Below are 25,664 nucleotides of genomic sequence, written 5' to 3' on the forward strand. Positions count from 1 at the left end.
CGAGGTGTGTGCTTATGTAGCAATGAATCCTGGAGCGGAGACTTTGCCAATCATTGTCTTTCTCACCGTATCAGCCGCAGATTGAATTCCTGCACGCTCTAGTAAATGGTCTTGCGTGAGAATCCAGAACAGTTATTGGCTCCGCTGCCTGGAGGCTGCCAGCACAGAATCAATCCATATGGCCATGTTTTCAGAGTGGTGATCATTTTGTTAAAACGTGTTGTGAAAAGACAGTTAATTACAAGAGGTAAAATAAGACTCCGCCGCACGGAGCAGTTTTTAGCTTTAACGGCTTTTGTTCTGGGCAGTTTCAGTGCTGAGTGAGGTTTGCGATAGGACTCGTTCCTGTTATCGCTCACTAAGCCTAAAATTCTGATGTCAAGTCTTATTTCGCCTTGTGTTATATTGCCCACATTGATCTCAGACTGTCCTTAAAGTATTGCCCTTCAGTGTCGTAGATCTTGATGCTTGGCTGGGTTTTTTTTCTTAGCTTTCATTTATGGCCCGGTAATTCTCCTCTGGTAGCTTTTCTTAAGGTGCTATTGGAGCCTTTAATTCTTCCTCGGAAACTTATGTTACAAATTCTTTTTATATATTGTATAGAAAATGTGTCCATTAATACTGGTTCAACAATGTGACTGCTTCGGATAACTGATTGTAGCCGCAACGATAGGAACGCAACTCTTCGAGTCCTGACAGTTCTGCCCGGCGTTTAGCAGCCTAGTAATATGCAATCAATGTCCTATAAAGAGTTCATGTCTGTTCATAGGATAGGGGGATACCTTCCTAAGTGCTGTAGTATGTCCTATAGAGAATGAGTGGAGGGGACGTGTAGTGAGTATATCATATCTGACCTGCTGCTCCATTAGGATGGGAGTACAAGACCCCTGTTCTTTTTATTGGTGGAGTCCCAATGGTTTTATCCATTATCCCTTATCCGATCAATCTTTAAGACTTGTGTTTCAACCCTTTGATACTTGTTTCTACACCCAATGAGCAAGATACAAACTGGCCATGAATTCATAGGAACTAGATCAAGTTTCCATATCTGAATGACCCACTTTAGGATGGGAGTACAAGACCCCCATTCGCTTTATTGGTGGTGTCCCAATGGTTGTAGAAGAAGTTATCCCCTATTCTGTCAATCTTTAAGACTTGTGTTTCAACCCTTTGATACTTGTTTGTACACCCAATGACCAGGATACAAACCATCCATGAATTCATAGGAACTAGATCCAGTTTCCATATCTGAATGATTCACTTGATAATATGTTTCGATGTGACTCTGGATCTTTCGTCTTCTGCCCATGTCACCTTTGGTTGGTGAAACATTTTGCATGAAACCAATGCAAAAGAAAAGTGAAGATTCCTTGCAAACAACCTTAGTACGACTTTCTTTCTCCTAAAGGTTGGAGGCCATTGGTTCCTCCACAAAGTTCTTGTATTGTGTTCATAATTCAACCCCATTGTGTTATCGTCTTATACGGTAGAAACTTCTGGTTTGTGTGAAGACTCCAGCCTGAAACCACACGTGATTCTCGGGGTTACACAGTTGATGTGTGAATGATCTTTGAGCAATTTGATGGGCCTGTCACAAGCGTTACCTGGTCCTCTTGTCAAAGGCACCGCAGCTCTGACAGGCTTTCCCTCACTCTGCCGTTTTTCAGCAGCGTTCTTGCCACTTTCTATTTATCCCTCGATGCACTAGAGAGACTCTGCGCTTGCAATCAGTGATTCCCAGTGACACCAGTGTATGAGTGGCCTAAAATTTGACAGCAAAGAAAGAAGGCACGTTGTCGCCTCACGGGTGCGGAGATGGCCACTGTTCTAGCAAACATACACCAAGTTTCAAGGCTGTTGGTTATTAGGCTTGGGAAGCCCTATCATGTCAAGTAACGGTGCAAAAAAGTCGTGAAAAACAGACTAAATGGTCCATTTTTAATGGCCGTTTTTGCATTCCTGGGTACCCACGTCTTCACTTGAGCTTGAGTCTATGAGCAAACTATGAGAAACAGACAGAAATAGGACATGTCCTATTTTTTGACAGTCTGTTAAAACCGGCCATCAAAGACATTGGTGATGTTTGTGTGAATAGAGCCTAATGTTCACCAATTCAATGGACAGTGTTTACCTCTGTTGTCTTGCAACGTTGGAGCTCTGGGTTCAATTCCAACATCTGCATGGAGTTTGTATGTTCTCCCCATGTTTGCATGGATTTCCTTCGGGTACTTTGGTTTCTTCACACATTCCAAAGGCATACTGGTAGATAATTTAGATGGTGAGCCTTGTATCTAATAATAATTGAACCTTGTTTCAGGATATGTTGGCGCTATGCAGGTAAGAGAAATAAATAAGATATGAGAAATATAAAGGTATGGTCACACGGGAAAAGGTCGTGGAAACCTTTTCCACCATGTGAATATTCCACGCCGCTCGCCAAGACGGAATGCCGATGCAGCATCGGCATTCCGTTATGACACCCGCTAAGTGTGTAAGCCCAAATGAATTGGCCTACACTGGATTGTGGCTCGAGCCGCAGAATCCGCGGCAAGATAGGGCATGTTGCTTCTTATTTCTGCTACTAGCCAGCGCAAAAAAGTAGCGAGTGGCTTCCATTGAAGTCAATGGGAGACACTTTTGGCAGCGGATTTTGAGGCGGATTCCATGTGTGAACTAGCCCTTATCTGCCAAGGCTTTGACAATCTCTGTTACTTACAGTGTAAGGACCTGCTATCTTTACTCTCATGTTCCTGAATTTCCCACCTGTCTTTGCAGCATTTTCACATCATCTCTTTGTTGTACCAAAAGGGTTAAACCCTCCAACTTTCTTGGCCTGAATTTCTAAATATAGATGATGGTAGGCAGAGAGCGTAGGAGGCATCACAATCAGTGACTCACACAGCAGCAGTTGCCTGAAAGTCTCCTACAGAGCATACAATAATTCAGAGGCAAAACACTGGCAAAGCTTAAATGATGTATTAGTGCTGCTCGCATCCTCCACCAAGATACACGTAAAAAAAAAATCAGAGTCTGAACTATCCATGCAACCCATTGATGGTGCATTTAAAACATGTATGAAACAAGAAAGTGGTCTTTGTAGACAGGTTTTCTTGTAGGAGTCGGTCTGTGATAGAGGATCAGTGAATGATCACAGTAGGCTTTCTCTCAGACTGATAAAACCCGTTGCTATTATCTTACAATCGCTACATCTGCTTCCGAAATTCTACATTTTTACATTTAGCCCAGAAATTGCAGCGCTTAATGCCCTTTATCTAGTGATACAAAGATAAGAGCTGGCCTGACAAGTGCGCTGCATTTGTTGCCTCGTAGATTATGATATCTGTCAGATGGGAAGACTAATGCAAGTTATGTTAATTAAATGGTAGAAAGTTCCTGAAGTAGAAGCCACGGACACATACTGGAGGGTTTTTCTCTTTTTACAAATGCTGAGATATTGCATTACGTTTTTTTCTAGTATAAGATCAATCAAGACTATTGTGCATTTAGGACCGTGCCCAATTTTGCTCCTTCTGATGGCCTTGATGGCAGCTCTGGGCTGATGAGGCTATTGCCAAATGCGAATGACTTACAATAAGTCTCCTGATTTCAGTTCCTTCTTGTTTCAATCTCAGGAACATCCCATATTGTTGGACCCTATGGGTTCATATACTCTATATATACTATGCATGAGCTGTGAGTTTAGAGCCAAGGAGGCCTCCAGTTGTCTTGGCACCACTATTCTGGACAGTATAATCCATCAGTATTTGTAAGGAACCAAGAGCAGAATCAACACAGAAAATTTTTTATTATCCCATAAGAATCCATTCATATTTGTATTGTCATCCCAAATTTGCCATAATACTGCATGGGATGGAGCGTGTTGTTGTCTACTGGATTTCCTATGATGTTAATGGTTGATGGTTTGGGTCTACAGATGTCATAATGCTCTATCAAACTTCATCCACATAAAGAAGTAGAAATCCCAGATTTGGTGCAGGAACAAACCCCCTACCATCTACACAGCTTGTCATATTTCAGGATGGGTGTTGCATTACATTGCTAGCCATGATGTCTTTTCTAAGCCGGAGTAGTTGTGTTGTATTATTACATGTGCTCCTTTTAGAGGTAAGGACAATACAATGAATGTAAAGTGGCGTTGCGAGCGGTGCGAGCGCTGTGCAGTTTTGCTCATGTTGAGTGCTGGAGCTGATTTGTTTCCTCCGCACAACACACTTGGCTAGAGTTGCCGGCTGTCCTCACAATGGGCCCACGGCATAAGTGCTGTTATCTCCAGCCTGCAGGCTCGTTCATGGGAAGGTGTTCATTACATATTCCTTGTTCCTTTCACTGTCCTATTCTCTGCATGTCCTGGGCCATCAGTTAATGCCTCTTTTATTATGAAGCATGACAAAGGCTGGACAGAGCGGGCCAGAATTACTTACAATGTTATTTAGTGTTACACACACATTTGACAATATAATTATACTCTTTGCCACTGAAATGTTTCTTGGATTGTTGAAGTAATAAGGAGAAACTTTGTCCTGGAGTCGTATGTTAAGTGAAGCTCCCGGTGATATTCACAGTTCATGGGCCTTCCCTGTTCAAGTGATTTTACCTTCAGTGATGGTTTGGATGTATCCAACTACATCCAGATACATCCATCTACATCCAGATACATCCATCTACATCCAGATACATCCATCTACATCCAGATACATCCAGATACATCCATCTACATCCAGATACATCCATCTACATCCAAATACATCCATCTATAACCAGATACATCCATCTATAACCAGATACATCCATCTACATCCAGATACATCCAGATACATCCATCTACATCCAAATACATCCATCTATAACCAGATACATCCATCTATAACCAGATACATCCATCTACAAACAGATACATCCATCTACAAACAGATACATCCAGATACATCCAACTACATCCAGATACATCCAACTACATCCATCTACATCCATCTACATCCAGATACATCTACATCCAGATACATCCATCTACATCCAGTTACATCCATCTACATCCAGATACATCCATCTACATCCAGATACATCTACATCCATCTACATCCATCTACATCCAGATACATCTACATCCAGATACATCCATCTACATCCAGTTACATTCATCTACATCCATCTACATCCAGATACATCCATCTACATCCAGATACATCCATCTACATCCAGATACATCTACATCCAGATACATCCATCTACATCCAGATACATACATCTACATCCAAATACATCCATCTATAACCAGATACATCCATCTATAACCAGATACATCCATCTACATCCAGATACATCCATCTACATCCAGATACATCCATCTACATCCAAATACATCCATCTATAACCAGATACATCCATCTATAACCAGATACATCCATCTACAAACAGATACATCCAGATACATCCAACTACATCCATCTCCATCCATCTACATCCATCTACATCTACATCCAGATACATCCATCTACATCCAGATACATCCATCTACATCCAGATACATCCATCTACGTCCAGATACATCCATCTACATCCAGATACATCCAGATACATCCATCTATAACCAGATACATCCATCTACATGTAGATACATCCAGATACATCCATGTATAACCAGATACATCCATCTACATCTACATCCATCTACATCTACATCCAGATATATCCAGATACATCCATGTATAACCAGATACATCCATCTACATCCATCTACATCCATGTATAACCAGATACATCCATCTACATCCATCTACATCCATCTATAACCAGATACATCCATCTACATCCAGATACATCCATCTACATCCAGATACATCCATCTACATCCAGATACATTCATCTACATCCAGATACATTCATCTACATCCAGATACATTCATCTACATCCAGACACATTCATCTACATCCAGATACATCCATCTACATCCAGATACATCCATCTACATCTACATCCATCGACATCTACATCCAGATACATCCAGATACATACAACTATTAAACATATCTAACAAAGAACAAAGTAGTCAGCGGCACTACTGCGGCAATGCTTGTATTACGCTAAGAGTCATATATTGCAAAGAACAAAGTAGTCAGCGGCACTACTGCGGCATCATTCCGTCTTCTGTACCCCGATGGTCAAGGTTTGACCTTTTTTAAAGAGGATGAAATAAAAACAAATGTTTTATGTATCCCGTGGCGGGTGAGTGCCCTGTTTTCTACATTTCACATCATTAAACATATCTAAAATTGTGACTAAATTAAGTATATGGAACCATGCAGCACAGCACTGGTACTTACAGCGATTGTCTTGGAGCACTGGGGTCCTGGTTTGGTTTGACCAAAGACAACGTCTGCATTAATTTTGTCTATTTTCCCCAAGTTTGTTTGGGTTCTTCCCATACTCCAAAGACATGTTGATGGAGAGATAAGTTTGTGGGCCCTACTGGGGACACTCTGGGGATATTCTGGTTGGGCTTAAATCTCAGTTTTCTTCTTGAAGGCCAGGCACTGCTTTTATGGAGCTATCCTCCATATATTCATAAAACGATGTCCAAGAGAGTTGATACCAATACTATCCATGCATTAAATATATCTTAGTGCTAAATACAACCATTATAGTCTCCATGTTCCCTTCTTTTATGGCAACCACTCAGAAATCATCATGACCTAGGTCTACCAATTTCCGTACGAAGATGTCTGCACTCACGAGACGTGGATTTATCTATGTAATATAGCCACATAAATTAGACGTATTTTTAGTGCTGGAGCTCTCGCAGGAACAGTGAAGCTAGCGTATTTAATCTGGAGTCAAGTAGTAAAGCTCTTGGGATTTGAACCGGATTCAAGCTGCATGCTCCACTGGCCCGTCCTTGTAGGACAGATTATGGGAGACTGTGGAGGGCTGTGACATTATCGAGTGCTGCCTTCTGTCCCAGGGATAGTTAGCTCTGCTCGGCTGCTCGGCCTTGACTGCTTGTCTTCTCCTTTCCTGCTGTGTAATAGAATGAAGAGCTGGGATCACACGGCAGACATTGTCTTGTGCAAGGAACGTAAACAGATAAATGCAAGGACTAAGGGATCCTTCTGGAAATTGCCATCTCCATGGTTCCTAGCCATCATTATTGCCATCTTAAATCAAGGCAGAACATATGAGTCAAGGCTTGTAACCTATGTCTGAGTGTCCCCAGCTTATGTTGCACTCTCTCCTACGCACTCTTGGTCCTGCACAAGAGCCATTATACCTGGGCGGACAGAAGGCTTCGATGCACCATACTCTTACATGGCCATACATTTCAGATAACCATTTTTGCAGAATTCTATAGTCGCCCAGCCAATAGGTGGATATAAGCAATCTCTTGCAAGAAAGACCAGAAGGAAGGGGGTGACCCTTGTAGATGATCCGAAAATTACTGCATCACAGCTAATATGTGTTAGCAGTCAGGATTACAGACATTTACTGTGCCAAGATTTAGAAAGACAGTGCATTTCCTTTTTTCCTAGATATATAGTTTATTTTTTATATTGCATAGCAATCCTGTAAGGATACAGCGTGACTATTGACTATATTGATGCATTACATATAGTGTTTGCATTAAGGCCATGGATTGTGAAACTTTGCTATTGCCCAGTAAAACAGTAAGGCCATAGCTATAGCTGATACAGAGATGCATATGCAGTCATGGTTAGGTGCGACTTATTGATAGGTAATAAAAAGAAAACGGGGCCACATGGTGGCTCAGTGTTTAGCACTGCAGCCTGGCAGTGCTGGAGTCCTGGTGTTCAAATCCCGCCAAGGGCAAAAATCCATCTGCAAGGAGTTTGTATGTTCTCCCCGTGTTTGCATGGATTTCCATCCCATATTCCAAAGAAATACTGATTGGGAAAAATGTGCATTGTGAGCTCTATGTGGGGCTCATAATCTTCATTAAAAAAAAAAGCAAGAAAACACCAATATTAAAAATTTAAAAAAGCAAGTTTGGAGCCTCGCTACAGACGTTGTGTTGTATCTGCTTTGAGTTGAGCCATTGCGTGACACACGTTGATATATACTGCCTATGTAGAGTTTTATTCTAGGTCGTTCTATTGTACAGTCCAATCCAGTCTGCTTATTTTCTTCGCCATACAGAATGTGTAATGCTTGCCAATAGCTTGTAAAACACTGACCTCTAGTAATATCATTCTGGTGCACAGCTCTGTCGTACTAATACATTTGCATTGGTCCACATGCACCATCTCATTCATACCCTGCTCGCTTCTTTGCTTGCTGTCCCCCAAGCTAATGTCTATCTGCGCCTTGTTGCTGCCTGGCGTCTGGATTGCATGTCACCTGTGAATGTGCTGATTGGGATGGTGATGGTGCGCGCTAGGTTAGGCCGTGCACTAGTGCGGCAGTCATTCACCTTCTGTTGTGTCTTGCGTCTTGTGAAATGAATAGACCTTTACGTTTGTTGTACCAGACCAGGCAGAAGTAACACTAATGATCTGTTCTTGTCTCTGCAGCTGATCAGCGGTGGATCTATTGTAAGTGCTGAGGCAGCATGGGATCACGTCACCATGGCCAACCGGGAGTTGGCATTTAAAGCTGGAGACGTCATCAAGGTCCTGGATGCTTCCAATAAGGATTGGTGGTGGGGTCAGATAGATGACGAGGAAGGATGGTTTCCAGCCAGCTTTGTGAGGGTGAGTAAGTCTACAAACTATCAATTATTTCCACAACATGCTACAGGCCTATAATAGTGATGTGAGTGACTTGTGAGCTCCGGTAATGATCACATTCATATTAGCACATGGATCAGCCTGCGTATCGGCATCACCTCCTCCGGCATTAATCACGTTAACTATAATGACATCATTTAATGGCCTCAAAGCCAACAGCTGTTTCTAGTTCTGCATTGCATCAGTGAGCACCGAATTATGCAGACAAACAAAAAATACTGTCCAGTATTCACACTGTGCTAAAACTGGAATATGGATGGCATTATAATCAGAATGAACATGACGTCCCATAAGAGAGATCATAGTACACAACCCGCTGATCAGGCATAACAAGGAGTAGGTGAAGGAGGTAACACTAATGCCCGGTTCACATTAGCGTTTGTCCTCCGTCCGCAAGGAGTCCGCATGAAGACCCCCCGAACGGAATACCAACGCTAATGCAAGCGCTGTGCAGTTAAGCACATGGAGCCCATAGACTATAATGGTCTCCGTCTGCTTGCCCGTGCGGGCAGTGTGCGGCAAGCTCACAGAGCCCATTATAGTCTATGGACTCCATGTGCTTTGCAAGCACATCGCTTGCAATTGCGATTGCATTCCGTCCAGGGGGGGGGGGGTGTCTCCATGCGGACTCCTTGCGGACGGAATACAAGCGCTAGTGTGAGCCAACCCTAAGACTATGTAGCGGACCGCAGCAAAAAAGCGCTGTGAGAAAAGCCATGGCGGAAATGCATTGCAGTTTTTCCCTGCTGCACTTTTCACAAAGGAACCTCTGCAGACTTTCTGCTTCCATTATACCTATAGGGGAGGGGTAGGGAACCTTGTTTCTCCAACTCCGAACATGCTCCATTCACTTCCATAGGATTTCCAAGAACAGCAGAGCAAGTATGCATGCTGGGAGTTGTAGTTTTGCAACAGCTGGAGAGCCAAGGTTCCCTACCCCTGTTATATGTAAACCGCTACTAAAGGTATAATTGACATGCTGCAATTTGCAAAACTGCAATATTTTTAGAAATCGCAGGGTGCCCACCACTCGTATTTTTCCGAGGAGCTATAAAACGCCATGGGCCACATGTGGCCTAAATCCCATCCACACATTGCAGAAAAATACATGCAGCGGAAATAACAGCTTCTGTAAGCACAGACCAGACCAAGTGCCCGTGCGGACTCACGCGCAACATCCAAGGTGTTTGCAGTGGGAATGTTGGCAACATAATTGGACAATAGGAAAATGGAAGATGATGACTGGCCGGGTGCATGAGGGCTTGGGGGCGCGGATTAATATTCTTCCCAACATATACGTGTCCCTCCCTGTGATGATTTATTGCTCTGCTGTCTCTACCATACATGAGTGATAAAGAGCGAGTCTGTGTCCGGGGATTTCTTCTCGATGTAGAAACACAACACTACAGATGGCTCGGAAAGTTCTGCAGAAGTAGCAGCGACTCTCCGCGCTCACATCTCCGCGTCTCCACTAGCAGTGGCAGCAGTGACCTGGTTAAGCTTCTGATTTGCCAAATCCGCAAAGAATAGTTTTCTATTTTTGGAAAGTATCTAGGGAATTAACCAAGGATTTCCATATTTATTTTTGTTTCGCTGTCAAGATATCACATCGGCGGCTTACGCTTCATTAGTGAATGGTTGCATCTCTGCCCAATTAAAATTGCAGATTAGCAGAGGTTATAGAGATAAATCAGGCAGGGCACATCCATCCCTGTTCTGTTTCCTTGCATAAAAACTACCAACTATTCCTTACTTGGAAATCCAAGTCTGCACAACGTACTAGCAGTATTAGTATTAGTACTGTTGCATCACATATGTATGGACTGGGAGACAATGCAGCAAACACCATGCCCATGTGGTGCTATAGACAGTAGTAATGGCAGAACAAGGCTCCCTGCATTTCTTGGACACACAGGATAGTTGTGGCTGGAGACAGAGCCAGCGTTCTGAAGCAGGCTCTGAAAGGGTTAACATTAGAGACCGGGCTCGTGACTATGAAAGCAGAGTCCTGCGCCCATTTTCTGCAATGCACACCAGCATCTTTGCTGCTAGAGATAGATTTCACGTGACAATCGGTGGTTAGTGCCGCAAGTTAGATGGAAGGGAGACACCTAGTGACCAGCAATTTTTCTGGAGGAAAATGCCATTGAGGTAGAGCTGGTGATCACAAAATACGCATACTCACCTCTCTCTTGGACCCGCTGTCCGTGTATGAGTGCATAAGCCAAACAGTGATTGGCTGCATCAAAAACACTCAGGTCAAAGGTCAAGGGGTCCAGGGACCTGAACGGAGACTTTCCGCTGGATCCCTGGTTGAAGAGAGAGGTCAGTATGTGTACTTTCTTATCGTAAGCCTCTGCAGGGGAAAAAAGGACTTTAAATAACCCTTTTACTAGTAAACCATCCGAGCCCTCCATGGATATTAGATTGTAACCTATGACCATGCTAGAACCTTAGACAATGGAGATTATTAACCTCTTCATTCCCCTAGACCAGCATACTTAGCACCATTAAAATTATATACAAGTTGGCTATCTTTGGCGTCTGTTCTGATTCTCAGCTGTATACTGCTTTCGCTGTGGTCTGTCTTCCTGCATGTTTCTCCCTACACATGGCTCTGCTACCTTCACATTCTCTTCACTCACACACACAGCTCTGCTACGTATATTTCCCACACACGCAGCTCTACTACCTCCACATTTCCTATGTAACAAGCTCTGTTACTTCAAACTACTCCACGTCCACAGCTCTGCAATCTCACGACATTGCTGACACCATGTTTTCCTTCCTGCACACACAATTTTGCTACTTTCATGTTTCCTCCCTCCATGTTCCCTCCACATACTCAGTTATACTGCCTTTATGCCCCCCACATTGCTCTTCTACCTTCACTTATCCCCACACTCAGTTCTGCTCCGTCCACCCTTCAACCTTCACCCAGCCCTGCACAGCATCTACAATACACAGATCTACGGTAGACCAAACTCCACCCCTGCGTGTGACTGATCACACGACTAAGACACAAGTGCCTAAAAAATACCCACAATTAATATTGCTGCAAGTGGCAGCTCTGTCCACACTGCATAACTTGGCTGGAGACCCCCTGGAGGTTCACAAACCACAGTTTGGACAATAGGACCAGGTGCCCTGGATCAGTATTTTGCAACCTTTTAAAGCAAAGGTAACCACAAAGTAGGGATCATCACTAATAAATAATAATTGTTTGGATCCTCCATCAAAGGTTATGTCACATAATAGGCCATACAGTTCCTCCATATGTAATACAATAGCCCCCACATGTAATGTAATGACACTTAGTGATGTCCAAGAAGTGAGTGGTGCTCTGTATTCATTACTCGCCTCTCTATTCCATGCTTTCTCACTGCTCCTGGGCCTTCTGTGATATCAGCACTCGGCAGCCGGAACAAGACAAAGTGGGGAGCAGAGAGATGAGTAATGGCTACAGCTCATTCCCCGGGGCCCCTAATACTGCAGTGACCATCAGTACTGATAGAAACGTGCATTGTGCTTCTGAATTAAGGATGGCGGCCAATGCTGCGGCACATACCTCCTGGGAGCCACCATGTGCTGCAGATTGAGAACCAGTACCCTAGATGAACAGAGATTATAGGTTTTAACCATTAACTTCCATGAACACCCTATGTAGTAACATAGGATGAAGTCCATTTAGGCAAATGGTATCATTGTAAGTGGAACCAAGGCCACCAAAGATGTCTACAAGGATTGTCCACCTTAGTATGATACTAACCCAAGGCCTGGTGTTTAGAAGCAGATTTCTTCAGTTGTGTCCAGAAGAACCCAATGAACTTAATGTTTGATTTGTCTGCTACAAAGCCCATACAGTTATGCATGACATGGACGCAGACCTAAATACTAGACGCCAAAGACGTCTCTGTCCTTGAACGTCAGACTAGACAGGAATAATTTGATGACTGTTTCCTCCTAATCCAATTTGTTTCTCGGTGGCCGTCTTAAAGCTCCCATGAATTGTAATTGTAAGATTTAGAATTCCTCCAGTAACTTGTCTCCAATCTTATATGATCATATTAGCTTTCTATGCTGATAAATATCCTGCCCATGGGTCTTGTTCGTGGCTACATCACCGTATAAAGGTGCTCTGTACAAACACTCACATAAATGAGAAGCGCCTGGCGTCCTTTCCGTTACGTTACGCCCACGTCTCATATCTTGATTTATTATATTCTAAAAATAACCAGTGTTTCCTTTCTCCCCAAACTATAGTTCAATTCCCCTGCAGTGAGATTTCAGACTTGTGAAATGTAGCGCTCACGGTGAAAGGACAGCGAGCTCTTTGCTGTTTTAATGACATTGTAATTAGCATATAGAGAAAAAAAAAAAACGCTCATTAATTAGGAAGAGATGCCAGAAGAGCCAATAGGAAAGGTTAAGACGCTGGAAGAACTGTTTGATATTTCTCTATTCTTAAAACTGGAGACTTGGACAGTGAAGAATGTTTCATTTGATGTCTTAAAGGGATTTAGTGGAGGAGAGAGAGTCTGTTATGTTTTTAAGAAACAGCAGCGCATTTGTACATGATCTGCATCGGGCACTGCTACGCCGCAATACAAGGCGCAGTTCAGGCTCAATCGTCGTGCAGATGCTTTTTTGGAATTTCAAGGAGCCATACGTAAGCAGGTGAATTTTAGCAACACCTTCAAGTGTGACTTGCAACATTTTAGATGCGGAATCCCAAGCAAAACCATATGTATCTAAAGCTAAGGCTCCGCGTTGCAGAAATGCAGCATATTACAGGAGCTAAGCAAAAAAAAATGCAATGTGGGCACAGGATTTGCATGAACCCCATCCGCTTTGCAGTTACTGTAAAACACCCTGATTTTTCCTGCAGCGTTTCGAGGCGTTTCCAGCCCGTGGAGCCCCGGACTTAAAGTGAGCACATTGCACAAAAATTTTAAAGTAAAAAGAGTGATCTAAAATAGTCCACCAAGAGGTGGTATAAAGATGGCGCAGATTTATCATACAGTGGAAGTCTGTGGTTAATCTGCTGTATTTCTAAGCTGTCTACATGTAAAGCGTGCCTGCTGTCTCATTTGACTATTCGTGATAAGCTACTAGGTATGTACACGAGAAGTTACACTATTTTATGGTCATTATGTCACTTATAGTCTGCAATTTTTGGTATGCATGCTATATCTGGAAACTGCGGTACTCTGAGCAATAGTGGATGGAGATAGTCCATAAACTGCAAACAGTAAGCAAAGGGGAATCTGCTCCGTAACGGTCTCTGTCTCTTACCCAGAAACAAAACAGGACTGAGCTGCTGAGGTTACATTGTATGCCATATGACTGAGAGTCTCTGTTAGGTGCCGTATGATGGCGCCATGAGGCTTTGATATGAAGCTATTCCACCTAACATCCCTATTGCACATGGTGGTGAAGTGTGAATAAGACCTAATGTTGTATTTCTCAAGTGGAGCAGAAGTTCAAAAGCAACTTGAAAGTTGCAGCGACAGTGAACTAAAAAGAACATCTGATGTGTCTGTAAGAAGGGCTCCGCAGCTCTCGGAGTGAAGTTGCTTGACCTCCAGCCCTGTGGATTGGCATGGCACTAGTGGGCTATTGTATACTACGAGTGGGTTTGGCAGGAATGTGCTTCGAGGATTGGTCTGGCCTTGTTTTTGAAGAAAAGGATCAATTGTTCCCTCCGTAAACTAAGATCACTGAATATTCACGACTCCCCATTAAGAGTGTTCCAGCCAACCAGGGTGTTGAATTAATAGTAGAAGATGCAGCGGAGCTTGTTAAGATGGAAGAATGAAAGAAGCGGCTCATTATGTAGTGGGAAGACTCTGGCTCGTGCAATGACTGGAGCCTTGTATTTAGTTAGCTTTAAAGGGATATCCATGTTCTCGGGGAAAGCGAGCTCTACAGTTGTGTTATATGCAATGCTAATCCCAATATACAAACTGACATCATATCTGGTTACTTTCATATTTTTGTCAGTTTTTGTAAGTCAGAAACTAATTTGCTTTTTTTTTCGGATGAGTTTTCTCCCCCCTCAAACTTACACCATATGACCCATAACGCACCATATAACCCATACTATACCGTATGACCCATAACACACCATATGACCCATACTACACCATATGACCCATACTACACCATATGACCCATACTACACCATATGACCCTACACCATATGACCCATACTACACCATATGACCCATACTACACCATATGACCCATACTACACCATATGACCCATACTACACCAAATGACCCATACTACACCATATGACCCATACTATACCATATGACCCATACTATACCATATGACCCATACTACACCATATGAACCTACACCATATGACCCATACTACACCATATGACCCATACTACACCATATGACCCATACTACACCATATGACCCATACTACACCATATGACCCATACTACACCATATGACCCATACTACACCATATGACCCATACTACACCATATGACCCATACTACACCAAATGACCCATACTACACCATATGACCCATACTATACCATATGACCCATACTACACCATATGAACCTATACCATATGACCCATACTACACCATATAACCCATACTACACAATATGACCCATATTACACCATATGACCCATACTACACCATATGACCCATACTACACCATATGACCCTACACCATATGACCCATACTACACCAAATGACCCATACTACACCATATGACCCATACTACACCATATGACCCATACTACACCATATGACCCATACTACACCATATGAACCTACACCATATGACCCATACTACACCATATAACCCATACTACACCATATGACCCTACACCATATGACCCATACTGCACCATATGACCCATACTACACCATTGATCCATATGACCCATACTACACCATATGACCCATACTATACCATATGACCCATACTACACCATATAACCCATACTACACCATATGACCCATACTACACCATATGACCCTACACCATATGACCCATACTACACCATATGGCCCATACTACACCATTGATCCATATGACCCATACTACACCATATGACCCATACTATACCATATGACCCATACTACACCATATGACCCATACTACACCATATGATCCATATGACCCATACTACACCATATGACCCATACTACACCATATGACCCTACACCATATGACCATACTACACCATATGACCCATACTATACCATATGACCCATACTACACCATATGACCCATACTACACCATATGACCCTACACCATATGACCATACTACACCATATGACTCATACTACACCATATGACCCATACTACACTATATGACCCATACTACACCATATGACCCATACTACACCATATGACCCTACACCATATGACCCATACTACACCATATGACCCTACACCATATGACCCATACTACACCATATGACCCATACTACACCATATGACTCATACTACACCATATGACCCATACTACACCATATGATCCATACTACACCATATGATCCATACTACACCATATGACCCATACTACACCATATGACCCACACTACACCAAATGACCCATACTACACCATATGACCCATACTACACCATATGACCCATACTACACCAAATGACCCATACTACACCATATGACCCATACTATACCATATGACCCATACTACACCATATGAACCTACACCATATGACCCATACTACACCATATAACCCATACTACACCATATGACCCTACACCATATGACCCATACTGCACCATATGACCCATACTACACCATTGATCCATATGACCCATACTACACCATATGACCCATACTATACCATATGACCCATACTACACCATATAACCCATACTACACCATATGACCCATACTACACCATATGACCCTACACCATATGACCCATACTACACCATATGGCCCATACTACACCATTGATCCATATGACCCATACTACACCATATGACCCATACTATACCATATGACCCATACTACACCATATGACCCATACTACACCATATGATCCATATGACCCATACTACACCATATGACCCATACTACACCATATGACCCTACACCATATGACCATACTACACCATATGATCCATACTATACCATATGACCCATACTACACCATATGACCCATACTACACCATATGACCCATACTACACCATATGACCATACTACACCATATGACTCATACTACACCATATGACCCATACTACACCATATGACCCATACTACACCATATGACCCATACTACACCATATGACCCTACACCATATGACCCATACTACACCATATGACCCTACACCATATGACCCATACTACACCATATGACCCATACTACACCATATGACTCATACTACACCATATGACCCATACTACACCATATGACCCATACTACACCATATGATCCATACTACACCATATGATCCATACTACACCATATGACCCTATACCATATGACCCACACTACACCATATGTCCCATACTACACCATATAACCCATACTACACCATATGACCCTATACCATATGACCCATACTACACCATATGTACCATACTACACCATATGACCCATACTACACCATATGACCCTATACCATATGACCCATACTACACCATATGACCCATACTACACCATATGACCCATACTACACCATATGATCAATACTACACCATTTTTATTCTGTACATTGTAGATCATATTGAAGACATGAGGACTATGACGGAACACTTATGGAATTAAGTGTTATAGAAACTAGAATTTGTTGTATATTTTTTATTCTTCATAGTAGCCTTCTTTTGCTTTGACAGTGTTGCGAGCTCTTGGAATTCTCTAAAACCAATTTCATGAGGTAGTCACTGGGAATGGTTTGGAGTTACCAGGTATGCCTTGTCTAAAGTCAATGTAATGTATCTGAAACCATCAGTTGTGTTGTGCAGAGATAGGACTGGTACATAGGTCCATACGATGTCGGTGTACAGCCAAACTCATTGCAACATCAACTGTCTAGAAGAGACTCTGAGAATCCATTAGTGAGGAAAAACAAAAAGTTGATAATTGCATTGACCAAGAAGGAGAGTGATGAAGGTTTGCGTTGGATAACATGGTCTCCACAATAACCCAATTGAGATGAGTTGGATCAGAGTGAAGGAAAACCAACAAGCGCTCGGCACAACTGGGAACTCCTTCACCCTGTTGGAAATCCATTCCAGGTGACTACCTCATGAACCTGAATGCCAAGAGAGTGCAAAGTGCGTGTGGGTTTCTTTATCCCTTCCTTCCATGCTACCTAATTCCATACTATACGTGTTTCTTCATAGTTCAAAAAACTAAACAAAAAACAAGACAAACCATGAAAAGGAAAGGCATGTTCAAATTTCTGAGCAGTTTAGTACGGTTAGCCTCACTATTTCTTATAGAAATCCCACAGAGAATACAGGGTTTACCTTATGGGTTTAGTACTGGTGGTTCGGTTAAAAGATAATGTAGATGCTTCTAATGAGAATGGCGCAGACGTTTTAGACATTGGTCGGTATTCCATCATGGATGGACTTTTTCAGGTTTCACACTATTTTACCTACGGTGAGGGCGCGATTCATCCTGAGGCCACTTCTCCTTTCTGTAATAATTCTGTATTTCTTTTGCTTTGAAGCTTTGGGTCAACCAAGAGGATGGCGTGGAAGAAGGCACCAGCGAAGTGCAAAATGGGCATCTGGACCCAACTTCCGACTGCCTGTGTATCGGCAGGACATTGCAGAACCGGGATCAGATGAGAGCCAATGTCATCAATGAAATCATGAGCACAGAACGCCACTACATCAAGCACTTGAAGGATATATGTGAGGTAAGGCCATTACTTTTTGAAGACTTTAGAAAAAAAATTGTCCAACATTTTATTTAGCAACAAGAACGTACCCTCCATAGACCTGGCCATATTCCATCCACCAGTTGTAACATGACTAATCCATCATGGTGGTGGCTTTTAGGTCCATTGGTGATCACAATACTTCATGAGACGTCTCACCAGGTCTCTCCATTTCTGACGCTCTCACCATTGGGCATCAGATGGACTCTACGAGTGTCCTATATCTCCAGTCGGTCCCATTGGGCATCAGATGGACTCTACGAGTGTCCTATATCTCCAGTCGGTCCCATTGGGCATCCGATGGACTCTACGAGTGTCCTATATCTCCAGTCGGTCCCATTGGGCATCAGATGGACTCTACGAGTGTCCTATATCTCCAGTCGGTCCCATTGGGCATCATATGGACTCTACGAGTGTCCTATATCTCCAGTCGGTCCCATTGGGCATAATATGGACTCTACGAGTGTCCTATATCTCCAGTCGGTCCCATTGAGTGGGTGTTATCTCAGGCATCCGTTTATATATTTCGCTTGGGTTTCTCTTTTTTTCCAGGTCTCCCGTTCTGAGGATAATATGAGCTTGGTCATTGCTGGCCTCTTTCTGTCTCCTTCTTTGAATATATACATTACTTTAGTCCTTTTTTTTGTTAACCTTTGGGATCACGTCACTCAAAGCTTAAAATATAATGAGCTCAGCCCTTCTTGGAATAAGTAGACTAAATCCCAATAGACTTAAACTGTGAAGCCTTCCTGTTCGGTTGCTTAAAACTGGCCCAGTTTCTGCTGATAAAGCAAATTCAATCAAATTAAAGAGGGATCTTTGATGCTGTTTGCTTTACGAGGACCCCTGGGACCTTGTGCTCAATTTGGAGTCACTTTGCTCATTTAATATAGGTTGTTACGCTGGCAATAAATATGGATTTAATATGTTTTGTGAAGGCAGCCTAGTCGACGTGCCGCTGCTCATTCCCTACCATTGTCTTATGGATACTGTACGATGATGCTACTATAGATAGACTTCTACCATGGATATATATATATGGGATGTTGGATCCACCTATATATGCATTGTGGCCATTCTTTGCCCAGGTGTGACATACTTACCATAGAGGAAGGTGACATCACCGCCAGGCAAAGCTCGGAGCTTCTACCATGAGGCATGGCGTTCCAAGGTTTGCTTATTTCGTGGTGTGGTACGATGCTCTTGTCCCTCACTTTTGTCCCTTCTATCCCCTAAAAGCAATATTTTTAGGTAAAAATGCATCGTGCACTAACCATATAACCCCCTCCAGGGAGCACACAAGCAGTTGGCACATTATGACAAGCGTTCGCATCACGCTGATCAAACAGGCGCTGCAAATATGCTTGCGCGATCAGGAGCAGGGCAAAGGCTACAAAACACAGCTGCATCCATGCTCTGGAAGCTGAGATCAGAGGAACAGCTGATTGCTTACTTTTAACTCTTTGAATACCGTGATCAATGTTGATTGCGGCATTTCGAGGGAGTGGATGGGGGGGAGGGGGACCTCGCTTTGATGGTTTGATTGCATTGTTGGGAATTCCTGTGATGCGATGGACGTCTGTATCTAAGATGGACAGACTTGCCAGGGTTCATTACAGCACCTCAGCACTGTTTGACCATATTGTTAGATGCCCTTAGGCTATGTCAAACCAAAAAAATGACCCCCAAAATGGGAAGACAGAATTGCTCTGATTTTCAAGTTCACATCTGTAGATTTTAAGGACACGTTGATCCAGGGTTTTTATACCGACTGCCAGATTTGGAGTCGGGAAGGAATTTTTTCCCCTGAAATAGGGCAATTGGCAGGAGCCTCATGGGGTTTTTTGCCGTCCCCTGGATCAGCACTGTAGGGATTGTAGGGTTATAGGTTGGACTTGATGGACTAATGTCTTTATCCAGCCTCATCCACTATGTAACTATATAACTGGCCGCGTCCTAAAGGATACTGGAAAAGTAGCCCTTGTATTAATCCTACTCTGCAACATGTAACAATGAAAAAATCCATCAATGGACCATTAGTAGAGAATTCTCATTTTGGTATTGATAAAATCAGCCATAAGGCGGCCTAAGAGATATGCACGGCGTAGATGCCCGCTTCATACATTGCCTAGCCCGTTGCAGCAGCACAGTGACAAGTCGTGGTCTCCCATCCCCTCGCTCAGTAAACTTAGCACTTAGCATCATAGAAGTTTGCAGCGTTCCCCAGAGAATACATAGAATGGTACTTAGCACTGGATGTGGACAGGCTGTCGCTTTCCGCAGGCCCATTTCATGTATTAGTGAGCAAACAGGTCTGTAACATCTGCTTGTCAGAATGCTTGGAGGAGAGCGCGGCACATAATATGTCTAACCTTGTTTTATATGGGCTAAGTAAATTTCCCCGAGTCCCCTCCATGCGCTCTCGTCTACAATGGATGTACATTACTGAGCATCTCGCCGGGATCCTCGTGCAATAAGGTGATCCGGGTGTTCAGTGCAGAAACCTGCCGTTCATTCCTGATGGTAAAATTAGGCCATTATTGCCTTGTTAATTAATTAATACGTCTGTATTATTAATTAGATTTGTCTACAGCATTATGGAGCAATTTACCTAATGGTCCCTAGCTATGAATGAAGTATATGGGTAGTGTAGATTATTAGTGTATTACAGTATATGCATTGTGCAGCTATATACCAGATATTGACATGACGGAACTGAATTCCCTATCTCTATTTTTTGGGATTGTGGAAGGATCTCACACCCGATCTCCATGCAGATATTGAGCCCAGGACCCTGACACTGCAATGTAACAGGGATAACCATTGAGCCCCTGTATTATAAACCCCGTAGAGCAGGGGTAGGGAACGTTCGGCTCTCCAGCTGTTGCAAAACTACAACTCCCAGCATGCATACTGGCTCTGCTCTTCTTGGAACTCCCATGGAAGTGAATGGAGCATGCTGGGAGTTGTAGTTTCACAGCAGCTGGAGAGCCGAAGGTTCCCTACCCCTGCCGTAGAGGAATCTTCCCCTCCCTCCTTGCAGGAAGCTTTGGAAAGCGACTGATGATAATGCAGCATCTAAATTGTGTACTGAGCAACAGTGTGTTTCTTATGGGACGCGGGCGCTGGAGTGCAGCATTTTGGTTAGGCTGTTTAACAAACTACCCGGGTTGATTTGCATGCTAAACAGCTTAATTTGTATGCAGATTGCCAAAGGAATAAACCTTCCTATGGTATGGGGAGAAGGAAAGGCTGCGAGAGTATATTACATTTATATTACATGCATTATATTAGGTGTTAGTGAGCGGCATCAGCAATCTCAAGAAATAATAGGGTTTCAGGCCAGAGTGCACCTAGATGGTTTTTAGCAATACTGTTTGATTTGGATCATGGATAATTCTGTTGCATGCAATCTTTTGCCCCATATAGGGATCACAATGTTTTTTTTTTTTTCCTATCAGTAGGTCTTTGTAGAATAGGAGGAAATCCATGCAAACACAGGGAGAACATACAAACTCCTTGCAGATGTTGTTCCTGGCAGGATTTGAACCCAGGACTCCAGCGCTGCAAGGCTGCAGTGCTAACCACTGAACCACCGTGTTTCCACCCTGTTGCATGCAATCTTGTAAAATATAGCCCAGGGAAAATTCAGAAGGTCCAGGTATTACAGCCTGTATGAGGCCGCCATTTCCTGGGCTGAACAGCTCGACCGAATGCAACTCTCTGCATCTTAGTGATCTGTCAAGTTGTGAGTTTAAGCCGATCTGCAGGTCTATTGTCCTATGATCACGGTACAGGACAGTCAGGCTGGGTCTCACGTCATCCTAGGTCACTATGATGTAATTATACAGGGAATGGCGGCCTCTTCTGATGGTTTTATCCAGACCATATGAATTCTGCAGGGCGCAGTCAATGCTGTGGTGTGAAAACGTTTTAATATGTTCTGTCTAATACATAGGAACAGCCAGAAATCTGTCCACTTCCTGTAATCCGTCTCGTCATGTCTGCTGCAAAAGATGGATTTGGCTCGCCAACAGACAGTGTTCAGTGTCTGGTTCAGATGTATCCACCTTCTCTATGTGTCTTACTTACATGGACCACCCTTGTAACATTGTTACTATATTGTCCAAATATGTTATACTCGTAAATTCTAGGCATACAGCATAATAAGGTTACTCGGCTTTGTAGGTTTTGGTGTCTTTGCGATGTCTTTATGACTTGGAAACAGGAGAGAAGACTTATTATTACAGTATTATTGGTCACTGTTGTTTTGTAAACTTCAATAAAAATCCATATTGTTCTGATGGAGGAATTTCTCTTTTCCGCTGCCATTTTTCTTACTAGTGACGGGATGCCGATGCCAATTTGGGTCTGTTAGTCAAGTGGGCGGTAACACTGCATGACATAGAGCCCCAGAGAAACCACAATGTTACCACCCACTTGGCTATTATATCATAATCAGCAGTGAAAGGGCTTATATCTTTGGAATAGCTGAACCTTTCAGCTGGATAGGCGCTCAGGGTGACAGCAGATAGGCCTGGTGTCAGGTCCTCTTTAAAGCTGCCGGGGTTTGCCTATTTGGGTAGCTGCCAGCGCCGCACTATGAAGACGTGCCATAATGATGAGTGATGAAGTGTAAAATATTTCCCGTGTTATAAAATCATCACATTAAGGTTTGCGTCAAAAATGTCTTTCCATCAGATCAATCTCCAAGGCAGGCAAATTGCATTTCATTCATTTGTTCTTTGTGTCTCTAGACATCCATTAATACCGTATTTCATTCTCATTAATTCGCCGTTGTATCTACATCATACGTTGATAAAAGCGTTGTGATGTATTACAGACAGACGGATGGTAAGACTCGGAGGTAACCCCATTGAAGGCAGAGCTTTGAGCTGTCACAAAGTGGAGACACAAAGGCGCAGGATGAGGGTGACGGAGTTGTGCATTGAATGGCTAAAATAAGAGGCCGTGTGTAGTGCGTACGAGATTGTGCGTAGACAAGGGAATGTTTTCTGGGCTCTGACGTACGTATTATGTGTGTGGAGTTCTTTCCCCCAGCCTGTAACTCTTGCAAAGCTGTTTGTCTGCGCTGAAGCTCGAGCTCCTAGGAAAGCATTGGAGGTGCCGGGACGCAATACATCAGAGCAGGACAGACAAGCAGGGTAGTCATGTCCCCAAGTTGTGGCTAAACTGAGTTAAATGCTGTGGTTGACAGGAGTCACAGTCGCTGTCTGTCAAAGGCATCAGTGCTTTTGGCATAGAGAGTTGCGACTTGTCATGGGTCAGTGTTATAATAAGGCTTGGTGTGCAGCGATGCAACGAGCAGAACCTTCCTGCGCTGACCGATGACAATGTCACTAACAATTCATGTCACGCCGGCAAACAGAATGAAGAACATGGGACCTTACTTATGAATGGAAAAGGCCAACACGTGGAATCGATGCACATTGCACCAATACAGGGGCTCGCAGAAATACAAATCAATGAAAATGATAGAAATTGTCTTGTCCCGGGCCAGTTACAGGCAAGGAACATCAGTGCACTTTATCCTAGTCAAGCTCCAAATTGGAGTCAATTTAATAAAATATTAGCAATTGCATAAAAAGTTTTTGGAATTCGCCAGTTTTGGAAATCGCAGGGTGTCCATGCTGCAGTTTGAAATGCAAAGTGAGCATTGAAGTTGCATGAATTCCATCCGCTTTGCAGATACTGTAAAACGCCGCAGCGTTTCCAACCCTTATTGTACAACTATCCTTAAAGGCCTCCCTCCCTGACTTCTGTCCAGGCAGCCATTTACATTTTCAGAGTATTTGCTGATGTAGGCGTCAAAGCTAAAATAAAAAATGTAACAGGAAACAAGATGCCAGCCCGGGCCCGTGAGAATTGAGGAAAGCCAGCGAGCAATGACAAAGGGTTGTACAAGCTGTTATTGTAGCCAATTACTTCTTAGCGCACATTGGAAATCATCAAAGTGTGCTAAATCAGTAGGACTTCCATGCCTGGTGCTATTGTCACATCACAGCGCCCGTTGTAACATTTTTCGTAAGCCTGTTCTTTTATAGAAAGGAAAATAAAAGCTTTTGTTATGACAGTAATGTATAAGAACAAAAAACATACAAGACAGCAGCACCTAAGCCGTGACGTGTTCATGAAAAGTTTCAGCAAAACCCATCATGGAGAGAAATACAAGATCACTTATACAATGTCGCGGCTCAGCGGGATCAGATACAATGTATCATTTATAGGAAGCTTTTTTGTTTTTAGGGCTAGATTATTGCTATAAAGTGTCTGCTGTGCCAGAACTTCATTATTATTTACTTTGTTATTTTTTCCCTTTTCATTTCATTCTAATCTGCAAATATTATGTCAACAAGGAAACAATGTATAAATCTACTTAAACTAGAAACCATATTGTAAGCCATGGCTGTAGGGGAGCTTTTGGCACCAGATCGTTCAGCAAGGGACAAAATGTGTATTGGTCTCTAAGGTGGAGGTCACAGAAGCCATAAGAGGTCTGTAAAAAAGATAATCAAATTCATTATGAATGTCCCAAAAGATTTGGATTTTGGTGAATAGAGAACCTTTGGAATGGCAACTCCCATTTTACAGATTAGAAGAAGGCAAAGAAGGATCACATGACCTCAGGTGGTGGCCTCATATTGCTTTGCAGGCATCTCTCCCTCTAGTACAGTCAGACATGGAAGCAAACCAATGGAGGAAGGTAGGTTGGGGGAGGTAACCAGACAAAGATGGCTCACAGTGGCTATAGTCACCGCAACTAACCATCCAAGTAGTGAAAAAGAGGACTTACCGTGAGGAAGTTGGTGGTATTATTATTTCCTAGGGAACTTCCTTGTAGTAAGCCTCCCTGAGCCTGATGGTGGTTGGAACACCCTTGATGGCAAATGCAGGAACGATGGTGGTTGGAGTGCCCTTGATGGCAAATGCAGGATAGATGGTGGTTGGAGTGTCCTTGATGTCTAATGCAGGATA

The 25,664-nt window shown here is 43.0% G+C and overlaps 1 protein-coding gene across 2 annotated transcripts in view; it reads left to right on the plus strand.

Annotated features, from left to right (window-relative positions):
* The window catches only part of ARHGEF9 (Cdc42 guanine nucleotide exchange factor 9), a 197,952-nt gene that overhangs the window by 134,522 nt on the left and 37,766 nt on the right, over positions 1-25,664 (plus strand). For both annotated transcript variants that reach the window (XM_075260245.1, XM_075260246.1), the window contains 2 exons: positions 8,545-8,724; positions 18,456-18,647. In XM_075260245.1, the coding sequence (XP_075116346.1) occupies positions 8,545-8,724; positions 18,456-18,647 (372 nt within the window). The remainder of the gene's footprint in view (positions 1-8,544; positions 8,725-18,455; positions 18,648-25,664) is intronic.

This window comes from Leptodactylus fuscus, chromosome 11 (assembly GCF_031893055.1).
Source record: "Leptodactylus fuscus isolate aLepFus1 chromosome 11, aLepFus1.hap2, whole genome shotgun sequence".
Classification (NCBI taxonomy): Eukaryota; Metazoa; Chordata; class Amphibia; order Anura; family Leptodactylidae; genus Leptodactylus; species Leptodactylus fuscus.